Source organism: Pterocles gutturalis, unplaced genomic scaffold (assembly GCF_000699245.1).
Source record: "Pterocles gutturalis isolate BGI_N339 unplaced genomic scaffold, ASM69924v1 scaffold3530, whole genome shotgun sequence".
Classification (NCBI taxonomy): domain Eukaryota; kingdom Metazoa; phylum Chordata; class Aves; order Pterocliformes; family Pteroclidae; genus Pterocles; species Pterocles gutturalis.
This window is the reverse complement of record NW_010145564.1, coordinates 15,524-36,190: the sequence shown is the minus strand read 5'-3', so window position 1 is coordinate 36,190 and position 20,667 is coordinate 15,524. Positions and strand designations below refer to the sequence as shown.

The following is a 20,667-nucleotide window of genomic DNA, read 5'->3' as shown; positions in this document are numbered from 1 at the left end:
GGTTTGGGTCGCTCCGTGAAGGGTGTGGGGGGGAGAGAAGTCCCCGGGGACGGGGCTGGCGCTGCCAGAGTTGGGTGGACGCAGCCTTTGGCAGCTGCCCCACGGGCTTGTCTGAAAATGAAGAAAAACAACCCCAAAATCGTAGTTTCCTGGCCCTTACCCAGCAAGAAGGCGTTTGGTGCCCTTCTCCCGCCAACAAAGCAGCTGTCTACAAGCGGCTTCGCATTAGGGAGTTCTAGGAGGTCTGTGGTGAGTTCTGGCTCGTTTTGCCCAAAGCCGGTTGTTTTGCACCATTTCTGGGCAGATGCCCGGTTCTGGTGTCAGCATGCGGAGCAGCCGGGGTGCGTGGGGAGCCCGTGGTTCCGGTGAGGTGCTGGAGGGTCGGTCAGGAAAGAGGATTCTTGGCACCTCTGGCCAGGGTGAGCTGCTTCACGGTGAGTTTAGCGTCTGTTCCAGTTTGTTCTGACAGCTTCAAGCAGGTCTCAGTGCCACAGTAGTGCTGAAAGTGTTTACAACAAAGTAAACGTGAATATTAACGTTCGGATTAAACGGGTTTCCTCTTCCAAGGCGTGAGGGAACAGCACCAGGCGATCGCCAGCTGTGGCTTTACACCGCTTTTCTGTGAGGTGCTGCTTGTGACACCTGTGGGGACAAAAGTTCAATAAAATGCCTTCAGACGGGGATTTGCAACTCTTGCTCGTGTTGATCTTTCTAATTCTGCCAACTTCTGGACAAATATCTTTAAAAATCATAGGTTTTATTTGCTTAATAGAGACTTTTGGTCAGAAAAGCTGCAGATTTCTTTATATCCCCCCTCAGCTGAGCCAACAGGGGCGATTCGGGGCTGCCGTGAGCTGTGCTGGGTGCGGGTGGTCGAGGTGAGAGCGTGGACCTCTTCCTGCCTCTGACCTGTCAGGGGAAGAAGCTGATCTGAAAGAAGATGGGTTGAAGGATGCTATAAGCTGTCCCATGTGGAAGTGAAACTGGATTTTGAGTTGAGATAGGACTACATCGAATGAAGGCGGATCAGGAGAGACTGCCTAGGGGAAGGGCGGAGTAAGGGTTTGGTTTGAGAGCATGATTTGGCAGGGGATGTTGAGGGTCAGCATTAGGAAGGGCTTGGGAGAAGAGTAGGGCAAACTTGTTGAGATGTCTCTGTCTTCTGCTTTCTGTAGAAGCTTGCTACAAAAGCGGTAGTTCATATAAAGGAGAAGAGAACAGAAAAGCATGCACAAGTAATAAAGAAGAAATACTGAATTTAAATCTGTGTGAGCAACCTTCTGTAACTCGTTCGATATGCAGCCCAAGGTTTTATAGTAACTCCATCAGGTAGTTGCCTTACTGTAAGAAAACTACAAAAAAGCTTCATGTGTGGACCTCGCAAAGATCACAGAGGCGCAGGGCAGAGAAACAAGATGAATCTTGACTGATATAAACAGAATTGAAGCTTTGTCCTGAGGGATCTGTGTGCAGTGCACGTCAAGATGTAGGAGCTCTCAGGTAGACGCAGTGTTATTTGAGTGTAGCCTTCAGTCTTACTGGAAGCCTGGAAACCTTTTAACTAGTCTCTACACGTTCCCATGTAAAGAGCAACGTAGTCATTTTCTGATGTAGTTGTTCCAACATGTAGGAAGAATCAGGCAGAATCTTGTCAACATCAGCTCTTTTGCTCTGCAAAGAGGTGAGCTGTGTTTTGCTCTTCCCCTCAAGCCCCCCCGGCATCCCAACCTCAGTGCTTGTAATTAACTGAAATATGTAGCTGAAAGGGTAGCATTTAAGTGGCATTTTGCCACTATCCATGTGGGATGGTGGTGCCACAGTACTGATCCTAGCTGTTCGGGTGGGAAAACAGAAGGGACAAACACTAGAAAAGATGTTTCTATAAATACATTCTCCCTTTTCTCTTCCTCCTCCACATATTGTGCACATAATGCAGCGTGTCTAGGTAAGCACTGCGTGGATCACATGGAGAAAAACTTTGTTTTTATTTAAAGGAGTTATTAGAGCTGTCACTTTTGCAGTCATTATCTTGTGTTATCACTTCTACAACATTATTACGCATGTTGAAGTTTTTGGAGATAAAAATACTCACCAGAAAGAAGACTGATCTTATAATGTTTCTTTCCCTTGCTCCGTAAGTTGTAATTACGAAGAAAGGCCTTAATATAGGTAAGACCAGTTCCATTTCAATGATTCAGTTCTATAGGGAGAAGTCACTTCTGGATTTTGTCATTGGCAGGTGCTGGGTTGCTTCCCATCTTCTAAATATTTCTGTGTTCGGGAGACAAGGGTTACTGGGTGCTGGATGACTTTCTTTGTGTTGTGTTTCACTAGCTGGACAGCAATCACTGTACATGGTGTGCTTTTCACAGGCAGCATCCTATTATCGAGCTAAGGAGAATCCTTTTATGTATGAACACCTACATATCTGAAAGTCTGCTCTTAAAGCGGGTTCTGTAGGGGTGCAGGGGGGATGTTCCGCTTTAAACCTCCCCACCCCAATTTTTTTTGATTAATTAAATAACATCACAACCATTTGCTGCAGGAGCTATAAAATGTTGGAAAAAACCCTAAATAGAGCTACAAAAGCACTTCTTGGATTACTTGCAGTGCTACTCTGTTCAGCCTCTCATTTGTTATGCCTTGTAACGCAGTGGTTAATCGTTAGTAGTAATAAACTGCTTTTATTTTTTAATTTGTCATGGTTAATTTTTAAACTCATTTCCAGTAACAGCAGGACATTTATTCTAGAGCAAGCTGGTAGTTCAAAGCTTATTCTATAGCAGCATTTGAACTAGGTTTCCCATTATGTTAATTCCCAGTAGCTCAGTGCTTGGTAACTATCAGCACTGAGGAATCAGTGGAAAACTTTCCTTATCTCAGTTAATTATTCTGTTCACAGAACAAGATCCTGAATAACTGCAGTGAAGCTGCCCAAGGCAGGTTGGGAACAGGGGAACTGAGCGGTAGGAGGAAGCGGATTTGTTTTCAGTAGCAAGAGGAGATGAGTGTGGTAAGCAGGGTTGAAAGTATGTCCATGTGTTCTTCTGTTCATGTAGTGTTTGTCTACCCAGGTTTTCTGAAAAAAAAAAAAAAGTAATAAGAGAGATGGATTCCCATGTTTGTGGTTAATTCAATGAATTGGTAACATGGGAATAAAACTGTTGGAAAAGAGTGTGAATAAGCTTTACAGACAGCAGCCATTTGGTGTAATTATTAATAACATGATTATTCCTACAACTTCAGCAACACCTCTCTCCACCTCCCAACTCCATAACCTTAGAGTACATTTCTCTTTGGAAAGTGATTGTCGTTGCTGTTATTATTTTTAAAAGCAAACAAAAAAGTCCAAACAACGCAAAAGCACCAAAGCTTGGTTTTAGGAGGGATTTTTCTTTGGCTAAAATACAGTCAGCATAAAAAAAGACAAATAATAGTCACTGCCAGTTCCACACGCTCAAGCTGAGCTCCGATAGTCTTGAGTGCTCTCTGGTCTTGTCAGAAGGGTAGAAGGTTTTGCTGCTGATCTCTTCATGGAATTTATGTAATTAAGAATCTGAAAGTAGAAATCTGACACACATTGTGGTGTGGAGAGAACCAGGAACTGATTACTGAAGTAAGCAGGAAGTAAAAGTAGCCACTAGCTTTAGATAGAAGTATTTTTGCTAAACTAAATGAGTGGGTAAATTTCAGTGAGCTGAAAAATACTATTCTGGCCTTTTCTTTTCAGAATAGAACTGGCTTTCAAACCCAGGAACTGCTTTTGGCTCTGCTATTCGAATTACACCACAAAATCTTTTCGGTTGCCTAGACATTGTTGGAATACTCTTCTGTCCAAGCTTGAGAAATAGAAGGAAGAGCTGCTGTCAGTGCTGCTCTGAGTACTTGAGTCAGATTCTCACTAAGACTAATATTTAGTAAGACTAATATTGAAGAACACATACAAGTGTGGAAATTCACACTTGAGCTTACACATTGGGAACTCGTGTGTACTGTACTTTGGCCAGCACAGGAATTAACCTGCATCAGATACAAAACAGAGTGGATGAACACCAGTTGGGTTTGTTATGGTTAGCTGTCTTTGTTTAGAGAGTTTTCTTCTGCTGGCAGTTACTTGGGAACATTTTTGAGGTAGAACATTATTGGGAAAGGATTGCTCAGGCTTTTGTTTGGATTTGCGATACAGTAACTGTTTGCTGTCGTTTCCAAGAATTCTCTTCTCCCTTTTGCTCTGAAATGCTTTTTGATGAAGTTAGTGGAAATGCTGTGTGTGGATGGCTTGCAGAAATGCAATCAAATTTCTTCCATCAGGTAGAGATAATCAGTGTTTATTCAGATTAGCCTTGGAACAAAGTTCAAGTGACAACAGAACAGCGATGAACGATTTCACAACTGCACATGACCAAAAAATAAAGAAGTCTGGATTTTTTAGTAGCCTCCAAAAATGAGCATATTTTGTAAAAACAGTATCAGATTATACCCCTGCAGTGATGTAAATGCTTATCCTAGCACTGGCAATGTGTGAACTGCTGTCTTGATTTTTTTTGATAGAAAATGAGCTGCGTGGCAAGGTTGTTTGGGTGACAGGAGCTTCAAGTGGAATTGGAGAAGAATTGGCTTACCAGCTATCAAAGATAGGAGCCTTGCTTGCCATCTCCGCAAGATTTTTGTGAAAAAGAAATGCCTTCGTAAGTACAACTTAACTACTTCGTGTCAGCAGTTCCACTCTTGCTGTGATGGATTTGACACAGAAATACTAACCCACATATGACAGGAATAAATGTCATGATGAAAGCAAACTTTATGCATAGCTTCACTGTAGGTTTGAAAGTGGTATTTTAATCAGTGAAAAGCCTTTGTATAAACTTGCATTTTGAGGTCCTTCATAAACCAATGTTATCTAAAAATCTCATCAATTTCAAGTGGTCTTGTAAGATACTAGATTAAGAAAAGAAATAAATACTGTGGGGAATGGAGGAAACAATCTGAGGATTATCTTCCTGTTAAGAACCAAACCATGGAGGTGCATGCTACTAAGAAATCTTTCTTCCAAGTTTGTACATGTTACAGGCAGACTGACAACTGACTTTCCTCTTTGGAAAAGAAGTGAATAGAAGTGTTCAGGAAAAGTTGTTCTGAGCAAGTGCAAGAAAGAGAATCTGCTGTAGATCAAGAAGAACAAATGTGAAGCGGAATGTTTAACTATTCCAGTGATCTTTCATATATGCCTGCTGAGTCAGTAAGACTACTGACTTCAGAAGGCTTCATTCCTTCTGTTTCTCTTTTTCCTTCCTGTTTTCTGGCTTGCCAGTGAGAGGAATAGACAGTTAATTCACTCTGATAAATAGAGGTTTGAACATGATTAATGTTATTCCTCTTTCAGACTATTTATCCTCCATAGCTCAGTATGCAGGATTTTATCCTGAGTATATTATCACCCTGACAGTTAATTCCTAGCAATGTTGATAGAATGTGCACAGTCTACTTGAAATGTGTGCTAGTGAATAATGAAATGTTTGTCTTGGGTTAGCTCCTAAACATTTCTAGAAATCTAAAAGTTGCAGCAGGCTACCCTGAGAATTTGTCAAGGGGCTTTAAAAAACCTGCAGCTCCTTAGTTCTGTTTTGCGATGCTTAAAAAAAGCAGTCACTAAAGTAGTTATCTTCAAAAAGGAACAAGGGACAAAAGATGACAGTATGGTTAAGTGGCAATCATGGCACAATTCCAGTGCTACATGATGCAATGTTCAGTGGTCAGTAGTATGCAACTGCATTTGCGTCTGTGGCTGTTTGTTGTAATTGCAAAACTGATAACACTGGATAGGCTGGCAGGAGCCATAATCCTGGATATTCATTTTCAGGCAGCACTCACATGAGAGTGTGATGTGCTAAGGAATATTCAGAAATATCATTTCAAGTGATATGAGCCAAGAATACAGCTTTATCTAAGGTGATTTCTGCCTCTGCCAACTTGAAGTGACCCTGTGAATGTCTTAGCTGTGGTATATAGCTTTAAAGTTTTATGTAGCCATGTGTTTTGCAAGTATATGCTACTGAACTTTATTTTAACTGTAGGTCAGATTAGTGGGAATATTGGAAGCTCTTCACTAACCAAGTTACACCAAATTTCCTATAGCCAGCCTTTAAGTAGTGGAAGCGAGTAATTGGGCCCACTTTCCCTCTTATCCTTCTGAAGGCTGTGTAAACCCAGCTTCCACCCCTTTCCTTGATTATTACGTGAGCTAACCCCTCTAACCATCTTACTGGCCCTATGCTATGCTATCTCCAGTTTATCAGTGTTTGTCTTGAGCTAGGGAGGTCCAAAATCAATCACAATACTCTAGACACAGTCTTAGAATGCTGTGTAGAGGCACTTAAAAAAATCGCTTCCTTCAGTCTGCTTGTGCTAGAGCAGCCCATTAGCGTTCGTAATTGCCAGAGCTAATTGCTGACTTACATTCAACATGCTGTTGTCCTTCCATCAGGACCTCGGGTCTTGTTTGGAGAGCTGCTACGTAGCCATTTGGGCACTGGCCAGCAGTACTGCATAGGCTTGTTCTGTCCCAGGTGTGAAATTTTGCATTTGACTTTATTGAGCTCGATGAGGTTTGTCAGACCGTTTTCACAGCTTGTTAAGATGCCTGTGAATGGCAGTCCTACCCTCCAGCATGGCAACTGCTCCTTTGAACTTGATGTTAACTTCAAATTTTCTGAAAACCTGTGTTTTCTCCCATCATCTGGGTCATCAAGGAAGATATTTAAAAGATACTGATCATGGAGGGATACCACTTCCAACTGGCCAACAGTTAGACTTTGGATGGTTGGTTGCTATTCTGCTGGCCTGGTGACCCAGCCTGTTTTTCACTTGCATTGTAATCCACTGATCTAGACCTCTCGTATTTCCTCAATATAGCTTCAAGGATGCTGTGGAAGACAACACAGAAAGCTCCATAGTCAGGGTAAACAACATCCACTCCTCTCCCCTGGTCCACAGAGCCAGTCATCTCATCACAGTTAAGTTTTTCAGGCAGTATATGTCCATGCTAAATCTATGCTGGCTTTTCCCGGTCACCTTCTTGTCCTTCATGTACTCGGAAATTGGTTTCACGAGGAATTGGCACGTAATTTTCCAAAGGACTGAGGTTAGGCTGTGTGACATTTGGTTTTCTCCAGTCAATGGGGAGCTATTCCACTTAGCAATTACCTTCTGAAGATGAGTGACATTGGTCAGCAGCTCCTGTAAATCTTGGATGTATATATTGCCCTGCTTATATGTGCAGTTTGTCCTTAACTAGGTCTTCCTCTGACATTGGTAGTGTTTCTTTCCCCCACAGTCTAGCCTCAGGAGTGTGGGAGACCTGAGAGGAGATCTTGCCAGTGAAGACTAAGGCAAAGAAGGCAATGAGTATCTCGTGTTTTTCTGTGTGCTTCGTCTCTTCATCGCCATCCCTATTCAGCAGTGAGCTCACTCTGTCTTTGGTCTTCCTTTTGTTGGTGCTGTACCTATGAAGCCCTTGTTGCCTTTCACGTTCCTCACCACTTTCAACTCCATCTGAGCTTTGATCTTCCCGATTCCATCCCTGCATGCTTGGGCAGCATGTGCTCCCTGGTTGCTTGTCTGTGCTTCCACCTACTACGTGTTTTCTTTTTGCAGTTGAGTTCAAGAGTATTCTGTAAGGTTTGAGTAGCGTGGGATGGATTGAGCTGCAACATGGAACATCAGCTTGAATTTGACAGAATTACAGGGCATAATTGGAGCTAAGAGGCTTTAACACACCTGCTGTAGATGCACACAGCAGCAACTTAACTAGATAATGAGCTTATTAATGTCAGAAACAAGCACATATATCTTATTCGAAATATAGAGACACCACACCCCGTGATAACACGTTTATGCATTCTACACTGCTTAAAAGCTGAGGGAGAGAGAGAGAAGGGAAGTACTGTAAAACTATGGAAGTACCTGTTGAGTCATGCGTGTGTGAACTTAACACTTCATTGTACTTCTGCAGAAGGGAAAGAAAACAACTTGTATGACTTAAAGAAGCCACTTACAGGAGTTATGTATTTACCCCAGCCACTCTCTGCAACATGAGTTGACTTCACCAGTAATGTTGGAGGCTGTTTTCTCTCAAAGGCCCTAAAGAAAAAAAGAAAAAAAAGTAGATGGGGAGGGGTGCTGTTTCTTGGTTTGAAAAAGCTCAAGTATGATTTAAATATAGATAGGCCAAATTAATGACAGACAATCTATAAGTCACAGAGTTATACAGTAATTGAGGTTGGAATGGACCTCAGGAGTTCTTGTCCAGCCTCTGCTAAAAGCTCATGTTCTGTTAACGGGCATTATACAAGACAGAAATAAAAGGTGTAAGAGGAAATGCTGAAGAGCTGGAAAATAAAGGGTCTGTGCTGAGTAGTAGTGTGTGTCATGTTACGAGGAACGGCTATCTTGGTTTAACATGTATTAGAAGTCATTGATCTGAAATCCTGTCTGGGATCCTAAGAGAAAGAGGAGTACACTTGATGGCATAACAAAATATTATTCTGAATCAGTATTACTTATGCAGCTGTCTTTCAAAAAACAAGTTGGCTTTGGGTGATTGCAACCATGTTTTAGTTAAAAAGTAACTAGAATTTAATGGACCATGATCACTTGATAGGAAAAATGTCAGTCAGAAGACCTGCTGCTTGATGGTTGGGTAGGTTGATCCCTACCAGAAGCCATGCAGTGTAAAGCTGCTGTATAAGGAGACTTTAAAGCACCTCCAGAAAAGGTTTCCCAGCTATGTGCAAGTGGCTGTTGTTCTTGTTAGACTGAGCTTTGAGTGCTCGGTTTCAAACATGTTGCATCTGAAAGCTGGTGGCCACGTGCAATTCACTTTGCAGCTGGAGACACTTCACTGAAGGATGTTAACTAAAGTGTGTTAGTGTTTGTGTAAAATGGTGAACTCAGGGCTCCTGCTTGGGAGGATGTGTTCTCATGGGTTGTGATAATTGTTCCCTTAAAAACGTCAGTTTGGTAGCAGGCAAAAAAACAAGTGGAATGTTAGGGGTTATTAGTAAAAGGAATGGAGAACATAATTCTGACCACGTATAAATTGGGACATGTACATGCCTTCAACACTGTGCATGGTGCTGGTCATCTGCCAGAAAAACAAGGGGATGGGCGAGTGGTGGAAAAATATGGAAAAAGGGTAACAAGAATGTTGGAAGTTTTGTAAAAGCTGTCTATGAGGAGTGACAAGAGCGAGGATTCCTCACCCTAGAAAAGAAGTAAGGAAGCTGATAGAGATGTACAGTCCGAGTGGTTTGGGGGGTGGAAATCAGCCTGGACTGTGGATTGCTCCAACACAAGAATGAGGCTGCTGGTTTGATATTTCCTGAAGTCACAAGTTTCTTACATTGTCTAAGAGAGCATTTCCTTCCTTATCACCAGTCTGTGTCTCTTCTCTGTTTTTTTCTTTCCCCCCTGTGTAGCTTTCTTGGCTGGATTGACCATGTGGTTTTGTTAATTCATGGCAGAAACACTCCACATCCCAGCAGGTTTTAACTGTGTAAATCTGCTTGAGGGAGCACGAGGTAGAGGTGTGTCTCTGGGAGGGTAAACTACATGGATTTTACTGCCGTGTTTCTGGAGGAAATGGAGGGGAAAGTGCACATGGAGGGGTTGGAGGGAGCAATAAATGAAAATACTGGTAGGTTTAAACCAGACAGATGGGTTTATTTTAACCTGTAGCCTAAATACGAATGACCTTTGAACAGAGGCAACTTACGGATTTCAGTAACCTCCATATTTGTACATCACTGTAAAGACAAAGTACCTGTATGTGCAAGAAATAGTAATAAAAAAATCAGAGCCTTAGGCTCTCCAAAGAGGGCAGCTGGTTAAGGGGGAGCAGGTACACCTAGTTGTGGCTATGAATCAATTTAGAAACAAAAATAGCACTACCAAACGAATAGAAATAAAGTAAAAAAAATAATATTAGACAGTTAAAAAAACCTGAAAAAAATTAACATTGAAGGTTTTCTTTTTCTGAGTTACCTGCTGCAAAACCCCAGGGTGACAAATCACTGCTCAAGAAATAGTTTCTATGGAAAAGGTCAGTTGTTCTGAAGAGACAGTGGTAGAAACACTCAACATGAGGCTCGAACTTGATGACAGATGACTTTTACTTCAGGAGATGGATATGTTGAAAGCTGTCAGCTAAACAAAACCTTCTCCTTCTGCCTCCTCCAATAAATAACCTAACTTCTCTAGACTTTGCCTTACAGCTACTCATGTACATACGTTGTGTTTCGGGTCTAAATTGTACTAGTCCTCTTGTCAGGAATAAACATGCTTGACCAGTTAACATACAAGCAAAGTGTCAAGGCTGCCAATACACTGTGCTTCTGAATGGCTCCGTGAAAAATCTCAGTATCAAATAATCCTGTCGCATGTTGCTCCCAACTATTGCAATTTATTTGGAGAATTGAGTTGTCTACATTGTGCTACACAAGCCTGTTGAATAAAGTCAGGCTTTTTGCAAGCAAAAAATCGTGATGGGAAAACAAAGATTTGGTAGGAACAGATTAAAAATGGTTTTATGTGTGTGGAGATTAAAATGAAAACAAAGCAAGCATTTTTTTTCCAACTTCATGTTATGGTTTCATGGCGTCTTTCTAGTGAAAATGTGGTGTTTAAAAGCACATTACATTACCCACAATTGTTATGTTGGCAATCTTATTGGTTCCTGTTCACTTTATGGTTGTTTTTAGAGATAAGCAGCTTGGGTGAAAAAGATATCCTTGTTCTGCGTCTTGACTTGACTGATAGAAGCTCTCATGAAGCTGCAACCAACAGTGTTCTTAAGCATTTTGGCAAGGTAGGTGAGCTGCTGGCATTAAACTTCTTTTTCTTCCTTATCTCCTATACCTGCATTTATGTTTGTATTTCACTCTTTTTCCATCATATGGTCAATTCACCAGTGTCTACATCTTTCTTAAGTTTCAGTATTAAACTTGCCCCAAAGTACCTGAATTTTCATCCCTTCTGTTGCTTGCTTCTGCGTTTCAGCAGGCTTTACAGAGATGCAGCAGTGAACAGATAATCGCTGGTCCTTACCAAGAACTAAAAACTCACTTGCATCGTGTCACTGAATTTCTGGACCAACTGGGGCAGTTTTCAGCTGTATACTTAGGGCTTCAAATAAAGTCAGAACCTTTATTTTGTACTTTCAGTAAAGCATGTAATTTGGGTTCAGAACCACGCAGAACAGAAGCGGACATCAGGCACAACTGTTCACCTGGTTTGGTGCGTGGTTTCCTTGAGTGTTAGTCCAGCATATGGAGTTAAGAAAATAACAGTCAGATCTAACCAATATTATGTATGATATGCAAAACTTCAAGCTAGGCCTTTACCCCACTGATATTTTGATTTCACTGTGAAATTATTGGTACCAGATTTGTTTTTTCTGTTCTTCATTCTAGTTGATTTGTGGTTTTGCACAAAACGTATTTTCAGAGGTCACCTTGCGGGACCTGAGTGTTATTTGCTACAGCACAGTAGGGTTAGAAAATGCTAAATGGGTGGTAAACAACTTTCCAGCTGCCAGCGTTCCTGTACTGGGAGTCAACCTTGTTTGGCATCAAACACTGTATTTCTGTTTTGTTGACTCAGCTCAGAATTAGCCAGCCCTTGATTGAAAGGGGAAGTCTAGAGAGGGAGAGCAACTGCTGAAACTTCTTCAGCTGCTGATACGTCTTACTGTGCATGGCCGAGGTGACACTGTAGAGGAAAGAGAATAGGAGAACAGTCACTTAGCAATTGCTTGAGGAAGCACAAGTATCAGAGAAAATGTGTTGCATTAATTTATCACTGTGTCTTTCCCAAGATTGATGTTTTGATCAACAACGGTGGCCGTTCCCAGCGCTCGCTGTTTGTGGATACAAACCTGGATGTCTACAGCGCCATAATGGAACTCAACTACCTGGGTACAATCTCCTTGACAAAACACGTCCTCAATCACATGATCCAGAGGAAAAGAGGAAAGATTGTTACTGTGAGCAGTGTGATGGGTATCATGGGAGCTCCTCTTGCCTCTGGGTACTGTGCCAGCAAGCATGCTCTGCAGGTACGTTCAATTTCTGAGATTAACTCAGTCTTGTTGTGTAATACACCAGTACTGTAGCAGAGGACTTTGTTCGGTGCAGAAAACACAAATGTCACCTGAAATTGCACCTAGCATATGTAGCTTTCTCACGTTTTGAAAGTCCTTTAAAATTGATTTGCTCTGCAATGTGAAATATCTCAGCTCCTAGTGTAGATTTATTTTCCTGACTAAAATTTAAATGTCACCTTAGTTGGTCCGAACCACTACGTAGTTAATGTGAAACACAAGAGCTTAGCCTCTGGCCTCCTGAAGAAGGAATACCTAAATCAGAGGGTTATTCTGTTGTGTATAGAAGCCCTGATGTTCTCATCTTAGTTCAGTTAGGGATGAAAAGTCACTGGTGAGAGTTTTAAGACTACAGGAAATCTTCAGGACAGTAAAATGAGAGCAGTGAGTGTAAAGCAAAATGAGAATTCCTGATCTAGCTGGGAACATCTGAACAAATCTTCCCAACACCTCTGAATCTTGCTGTGCTGTTGAAAACTGGGAGCTCGTAGTGTCTTGGGAAGTTATCTCCTGCGTAACACTTAACTTTCAATATTGTTCGGAAAGAGTTTGAAAGTAGCCTCACTTGTGCAGGAAAACATAAAAGAAGAGGTCAGAAAAGTATCTGGGGGAAAAAAAGAAAGGCTGTATCATTGAGGAATCATTTGTTTAACTAGTAAATTTATTTAGAGGTATTTGTCTTTCACCACTGTTTGGCTTCCTGCTAATGTACATTTTGATCTCAGTAAGATAAACTCCAGCTGTGCCCAGGGATGATTTAAAAAATGGGCACCTTCTTACTCCCCACTGGATTTGAGCACATAAACGGAGTAAATAACTGTGCTTGAGCTGTGGGATCAATATCTTTTGACAATTTGACTAACAAAAACAAAAATGTAAGAAGTGGCTGATCCTGCAAAGCCACTAGACACTTGGAGGAATGAAGATGTAGATGACGGGGACAGGCCTCTGCTAATAAAAAGTTTTCAGTTAGTGGTGGGGAGAGATCTGCTGCTCTTCACCTGAGGGGCAGCGATGAAATTGCCTGTTAGAGGCCAGCTTTTGGGTTAAGTCTAGTTGATTTAAATTAGAAGAATGCAGTGAGCAGAAGGATAAATTCCCTTTATGCTCCTTCGTTAAGTGTTCTATCAGTTGGGTTATCTTTCGGGTGTGGTGGAGTTGGCGTGGCTAATTAAGCGTGGCTAATTAGTTGCAGAGCACAAGGAATTCACATGTTGCTTTAAAAATTCTCAGAACTCCGAATCTCATATTAAGATCAAGAACAGGGAAAAAGCTTTAAAGAGATAGTTTACTAAAATTTCTGGATTAAAAATAAGCTAACTGGATTGCTTTTATATTTGTTAGCTCTGCCTCAGCTCAATAACCAGGCCAGACTCCAAAGCTCCTTTTTTGTTTCTTTCACAGTAATTCTGCAAATACTAATTGCAGGTGTTAAAACATGGGATTTGCAGTATAGATTGCGTAAAGACTCTGTCTGCGAGTCTCTTACCAGCCTGGAGTTATGGCTAGATGTGGGCATGAAACCCTGGAAAAGTAGAACAGCTTTTCTGAAATATCAAACGTGGCCAGTACAGCTCAGGTAAAGGAAGCCTGTAGAACTGGCAAGTCCTCTTCAGATGGCCCAGGAGCCCATCTCTGACCGTGACCAAGAAGAACTGTCTAGAGAGCAGGTAGGGGAAAAATAAGACAAAGCATAACGTGATGCTTTTCCTGTTGTGTTTTCCCAGCGTGTATCAACCTGTATTCTAAGATCTTCTTGAAATGCAGATTGCATTTTGGCCACCAGTTATTAAACATGTGAGCCTACCTGACATGAATTCATCTGTTATGGTTTTTGGTTTTTCAAGTTCGTGCCTTGGAGTCTGCCACAGCTGGCACAGTTAATGCTGCAATCTTAATTTTTGATAAAGTCCCTCCTTCTGTTCGGGGTTGGGCTTTTTTGTTTGGGTTTGTTGTTTTTTTTTTTTTAATGGTGGTTGGAGGAGGAAGGAGGGGATTCTGCTAAGAATTAAAATTTGTTCTTGAAACAATCACGCTTTGATTCATGCCAGTTGTAATTCTTCATAACAACATTATCCCGATGAAGTTGCCCTTTATTTCGGTTCTGGGAGTGCTGTAAGAGCATGAGTCAAGTCCACCGGAGCCTGCATCTGACTGATGCAGTTTCTCTCCTCATGTGATGATGCTCATGGAGATCACGTGCCATTCATCTAGTTGTAATTCATGAATTTCTAAGTGTCTCTGTCATAGCAGACGTCAGTTCAGCCTTGCCTTCTTCAGCATCTTCTAGGATTTGGTCACTAAGCTGGAAAGGCACTTGAGTTCCTTTACGGCTCCTAAATCTGGGTCTGCCCCTGCCTGAATTTAAAGAAAAGAGAGCCCTTTCTTTTCTTTCTTAGGAATTGTAGGCTTCTCTTCTGGGAGGAAGTGGAGGAATTTCATGCCAGCTCTCTTTGGATATTTAAGATAAGCGCTGGAATTAGAGAACCTGCATATACTGTAGATAGAGCCTCCAGAGGAGACTAAGAGGATGTAAGATTCTGGTCTTCAGGAGGCTCTTCTCAGCAGGATTGCAGCTGAGCAAGTGTCCTGGCCATCCTGTGCTGCTGGTGAAGATTGTACCTCTTCCCTGGTGTAAAAACTGGGAACTGCAGCGCAAGGAAAGGAGGGGGCACAGAAGCCTTGAAATGGGGGGGGATAGCAGCAATTGGGAAATTAGAGCCCGTGTCCTTGGTCGCAGGTGTGCAGCAGTGTGCCACTCACTGCCTGGCGTTAGGGATTGCCCCAGGTCACTGCTTTTGTGTCATCCCAGGAGCGTATCTGACCAGTGTCAGCCCTGTGCTGACACTTAGTTCAGAGCTCTGAGTCCGCCAGCCCTCTTCCCAGGCTGGAGAGGGTACAGATAATACATTTTTGCTACAATGGGAGACGTTTATCACCCTGTGCTCATTCTGCCTCTGTTGTGACACAAAATTATGTGTTAGAATAAATCCAGGGAACTCTTATTAATGAGGTCAAAGAGAAAACATGCTGTGGTGTTTGCTAAATCATAGCTCTGGAGTGCTTGGCCAGCAGCTTTGGCAGGAAGCACCTTCCTGAATTGGTCGTGTTCTTCCCCATAATAGTTGCTGTCTAAATTAGAACTGTCACAGAGATTAAGGAAACTCACATCCTGTTAGCTTAAAGAAAAGAAATACTTGCCAAATTTGTAATTATAGTTTAGCTTAGATACACTAGTAGCATATTCCTGAGCTGAAATAAGATTTATGTCTATGTGGATGCACATTTTAAACTCTGCAGTCAATCCAGTGGTACAGAATTACCCCCTAAAATATCAGGGTGCACCTTTGACTTAATGTGCTGAAAAGCTTCTTCCTTCTCTTATAATTTAAATTATATTAAGTTCCACTTACTCAATAGAAACAATTTAAAATCTTTAATCTCACCACGAAGAGCAATTCACCTGCAAAAGATAATTTCCACGATATTCCTGTTCTTGCGATCGGTGGCACTTCCACTGACAAAACAGGGAGGCTCGTCCGCAGTACAGAGACAGCAGAGTCTGGCTGTAGTTTAAATTATCGTGTATTTGAGAAGTCAAGGATAGGTTCCTCAGTGATTTATATATCAATGTCTCTAGCTGCAGATAAAATTTTTAATTAGCCATTGAATATGAAAAACAAAGAAAGCAGTAGGAATTGCTTTTAGTGGAATACTGCTATCTTTACAGCGTAGGATTGGAAGGAAAATGTGTAGTCAGTTAATCCTCACTGCAGGCGGAAATATGGCAAAGGCAGATTACATTATTGTCTTTTCCTCAGGGTTTTTTTAATTCTCTTCGGACTGAGCTGACTGACTACCCTGAGATAAGTATTATCAACATATGCCCAGGACCAGTACAGTCCAAGATCATACACAATGTCTTTACGGAGAATCTTGCGAAGGTAAGAACTAAATTCTGTCGCGATAAACTCCAATTTGCTGCAGGCGCACTGATCCTTTCATGGTTGTCTTTTCTCTTTTTCCTCCTAGCAGGCACTAACCTCATCTTCTTACTGAGAAATGCTTTGATTGGTGCAGCACTAGGTGTAGTCTTGTCATTCTTTCTGGTATCAAGTCCACATCAAATGAAAATAAAGTTTGAGAGTTTTTATGCTTTCTCTCTTCCAATGTATACAGTCCACATCTAGTAAAATTTACTGTAGAGCCACCCCACTGCACTTTTAGGGGAAAGGCCCGGATTTTCTCAACATAATTCTGCACACAGAGTACTATATTTTCTGCACAGGTAGCTCTTTGTTTGCCCTAGTCACGATGTCCCCTGTTGGGTTGATGCGTTGTTGGCAAAGCCACTGGAGTCGGCTGATGCGAGGCATGCACTCTTTTCCTGTGAGTGATTGTTCGAGGAGAAAAAGCAAAACCTTAACAGCTGCACAATGGCTTTTAATAAAGGCTGTCTAACAAAGCAGCTGGCAAAAATTGCTGCTATGATACATCAAAATGTCATTTGTCCTAAATTCAGTCAGTTTAAAGCTCAGGATAACCCCCCAGTGAGGGGGCGGGGAAAGATCTTGTGTTGTTGAATCGAGTTCTGCAAGGATTTTTGGCTTGCAAACTTCATACTTCTCTGAAAGGGAAAAAAATTGTACTTTTGGAGCAAACTGGGAAGCTTGCAAAACAAATTCCTTAGATTTCAGCATGGCAGAAGGCCTAGGAGGAAGACCAAGTTTAGACCAGAATTGCATTTGTTCTGTTCTGGGAAACAGAAGAACAGATTGTTATTGCTGGAGTGAAATGCACAGAAATTCACAGGGCTGGGGCGTGTGTTCATAAAGCTATACATGGGGACAGGATGTCAAGCAAGACATCCCTGCCACTGAAGAAGCCTGTTGCCCTTCTCTTGTTTGAGATAACTGCCCGCAGAGCAGAGCTGGCAGCAGTATTTGAGGGAATGGGGAACGTGGCCTCATCTAACTGGGTTACTGAGTAACTTGTAGCATATAATGGGGTAGGCAGCCAGGAACGGGAAAGTTCCATTTCTCAGAGCCCTGAGCTGCAGAGCAGGTAACTTGTTCTGGTCGATCATGATAACATAGGAGCCATGCTGAAGCAGTACAGAGTTTGGAGATCCTTTTTTTTTTTTTTTTTAAATCTTCTTTGCCCCATCAGTCGAGGCCTTAATTAAAGGGTGCTTTATTTAAGCATGCGTGCTAAAGGAAGGTGTAAGTGTTCCCACACCGAAAACTGAAGGATTATCACAGCGAGGGATGGGTTTCCCAGCCCCACCCTCTGCTCTCCCGGCTGCATTATTCTCCTTGTGCACAGCGGAGAAACTGAAAGGAATACATCTTCCACTGAGCCTGAGCCTTTCTGTCCCACCAACAGAACTCCCGTTCTAATCCCTCCTCCCCTCCAGTCCCTAGAGAACACCGGTGATCAGTCCCACAAGATGCCGACGGACCGCTGCGTGCGGCTCACCCTGGTGAGCACAGCCAACGACTTGAAGGAGGCTTGGGTCAGCGACCAGCCCTACCTGGCCGTTTGCTACCTCTGGCAGTACGCACCCACCTGGGCGTGGTGGTTGATGAACAGAATGGGCAAGAAGAGGATACAGAACTTTAAGAGCGGAGTGGTAAGTTTATTCTTCTTTCCTCTGCTTGCTTGCTCTTTTTTTTTTTTTTTTTTTTTTTCTTCACTCTGCTGACAGCCTCGTTAGCCACAGGAATGTTGGGATTGCAGTTTGGATCCGTTTCTTTTTTTTCCTCCTCGCTTCCCGAGCAGCTGATGGCAGGCCAGGCTCCATCGCTGCATGCCTGGTAGGCTAAAATTACTGCAGCGTGGTCACAGCACAGTGCAGTGACGTCAGGACGTCTTGTATGCCAAAGGTCTTGCTCTGAGCTTCATCACAGGAGCTGCAAGTTCAGAACTTGCCATTAACGCAGAGCTGAGCTATAAGTCACTGGCATAAATTATTTAAAGCAACTTGGAATTAATTGAAAACATCTCCCTTGGTTGCGTCTAGTTTTCGTATCGGACACGTAATCTGAGCACTTCCCCGAAGTACATTAAGCAGTACTGCTGTCTGTCAAGGCTCTTCATGCACACTGACACCCCTGAAGACAGATGTGTAGTGCAGTGCTCTGGTCTTGCAATACTGCTGGGTAGATGGTATTGATTTTCACTGTGTTTTTCTTGAACTTGGTACAAAAACCACGTGAAAGCACTCCCAAAGTAGGAAATACAAAAATAAAGGTAGCGCATGCAGCTTAAAACTTCTGCTTCCACCCTGTAACTGCCCACTGTCACAAGCTCTTTCATGCAAAAATAACACTGCGGGTGAAGGATGTAAATACGGCAGAAAGCAGGGCAGGGAAATACTGATCTCATCTACTCTCCCTCCAGGATGCTGATGTCTCTTACTCAAGAAAGAAGAAGTAAGAACAAGCATGTACAAATCCTGCTGTTCTTGTGTGAAGGCTGGGAAACTTTTTTGACATTGTGTGACTGCAAAAAAAAGCTTTTTTTTTTTTTTTTTTTATGTTGTGCCTTTGTCATCATGTAACTTGACAAAGCTATCAAGCTGTATACACACTTGACTAAATAAAAATCTCTTTCTAAACATACTGGTTTCACATCAAGCTCCCAGAGGCTGAATTTTTACACTTACAAGAATGGAGATGGAAGAGGCCAGGCAGCATTATTTTGTTTTTCAGCTGCTACGACACTGGCAAATACTTGGTGAGCAGGCTAAAAATTATATACCCACAGGATCCTGCTTCCCTCATTTTCATTCCTAATGGACCTTGAACAAAACAAACCCATAAATAGAAGCTTGTGATACCAAGAGTAATGATGTACAGTCTGTGTGAAGTGTTCCTGTGGGACAAGGAGATTGTATTTCATCTTTGCCACCAGCCCCGAGGCTGCTGTGCAGGTGGTCTGAGAACAAAATGTGTATCATCGTCATGTGTATTTAGGGCTAAATCTCTGACCTTCTGGTACAACACTTAGAAGTACTTAATCTTTACTGCAGCAGAGTCCACAGTCCTCATTCTGTAAAGTCTGGGGATGGGGCAGTGTACAGAGAAACAGTGGGGAAGGGGAGAGGGATGGTGTAATTGTAATCCCTGGTGTAGGCACTGCTCAGCCTTGCTGTAAGCTGGGCACATGGTAAATCTATAGAACAACGGGGAGAGAGGAGCAGGGGAAAGCTCCAGTAGCAGGAAGCTGCAAGAGGGGGCACAATATTAATGGGAAATTCATTTTGCAGCAGATTGCTTACAGCCAAGGCACCAGCACTGGTGTCAGAGCTGAATTAGGGCAGGCAGCGCACTATAGGCAATTTCAGCATAATGGATTGGGTTTGGGGGGCAGGGTTAGGTAGCGGGGCAGGGGGGCTACAGGCCACACACTATCCAGGTAAGAAAAATTCTTACATCATTAAGTGATAAAATAACAACCCCTTTATAAATTATTGAAACTTTCCAACCATAGCAAAGAATAAGCCAAGAATGACATTTTAAAAATGACATTTAAAAAAGATGGAAACTACTGTCCAGGAGAAAAAAAAAAAAAAAAAAAGATGAAACGACAAGCGTCTGGTCTCATGCTGCTCTAGAAGAACAGAAGGTTAATTTCCCTTGCTACCACACCAGTTCCCATACTGTGGTTTGTGAGATGTGCTGAAGCGGCAGCAGTAAGGCTGCGTGACAAAATGCAGCAGCTCTTAATACAACACACATGCAGATGAAGTTCACAGGATGATTTAGCTTCCATCCTCTGATCCACAGGTCTGGCAGTAGTGTATGCAGCAGCAGGCTTGCTCTCAGTTTACACACAGGTTTCTCTGCTTTTTCTCTACCAAGAAAGTGCAAGCTTTTTTGCTCAAAGAGGAGCTCACCTCTCTTGCTTGAGCTAAGGACAGTTGCTGCTCAGCATGTGAACACAGACGCACCTTCATGGACTCTGCTATTGCCACCAGCATGAGAGTGAATAGCATGAAAGGAGCGACAAGAGAGGTGACAGGGACCAGGTGGCAACAAAATTACCTCCTTCAGAGAGGAAGCTGATTTTCCAGGAAAATGCAGAAAGTAGACTTCCCAAAAATTACAAAGCATTTGACATTTGAAAGCTTCACTTCCGTAACACTTTGTTCCATTAGGCTGATTCCTGTGGCTTTACCCCACACAGATGGGATGGAGGCAGTCTCAAGGACTTCACATTTTTTGTAAGGGCTCAAAAAAAGAGGGTGAAAATCCTTTAGTAAGCACTGAATATTTGTTAGAAAAGTACTTTAAAACTGATCTTGTTAAATAAAGGTTCTTCTCCAAAGTGTCTTATGCTTACCTTTGTGTGAGGAACATCGCAACCTGTAAAGCCAGTAGGTGTTGGTAAGAATTTAGTAAAGCAGATGCACACACCTGGTTAGAAAACTCAGAGCAGCTCTCGGTCACACAGGCAGTGTGCTGGCCTGTCGCAAGCTCAGTCGTACTCAGTCCAGTACCAGTGTT

General features: G+C 42.4%; 1 protein-coding gene across 1 annotated transcript; it reads left to right on the top strand.

Moving 5' to 3' along the window:
• Nucleotides 1-325: 325 nt before the first annotated feature.
• On the top strand, nucleotides 326-18,787 carry DHRS7 (dehydrogenase/reductase (SDR family) member 7). The gene is given in 8 exon segments (XM_010085406.1): nucleotides 326-434; nucleotides 4,552-4,662; nucleotides 4,665-4,688; nucleotides 10,758-10,864; nucleotides 11,873-12,112; nucleotides 15,979-16,101; nucleotides 17,574-17,789; nucleotides 18,560-18,787. Coding segments are annotated over 8 exon segments (966 nt in total). The 3' UTR covers nucleotides 18,596-18,787.
• Nucleotides 18,788-20,667: the final 1,880 nt, after the last annotated feature.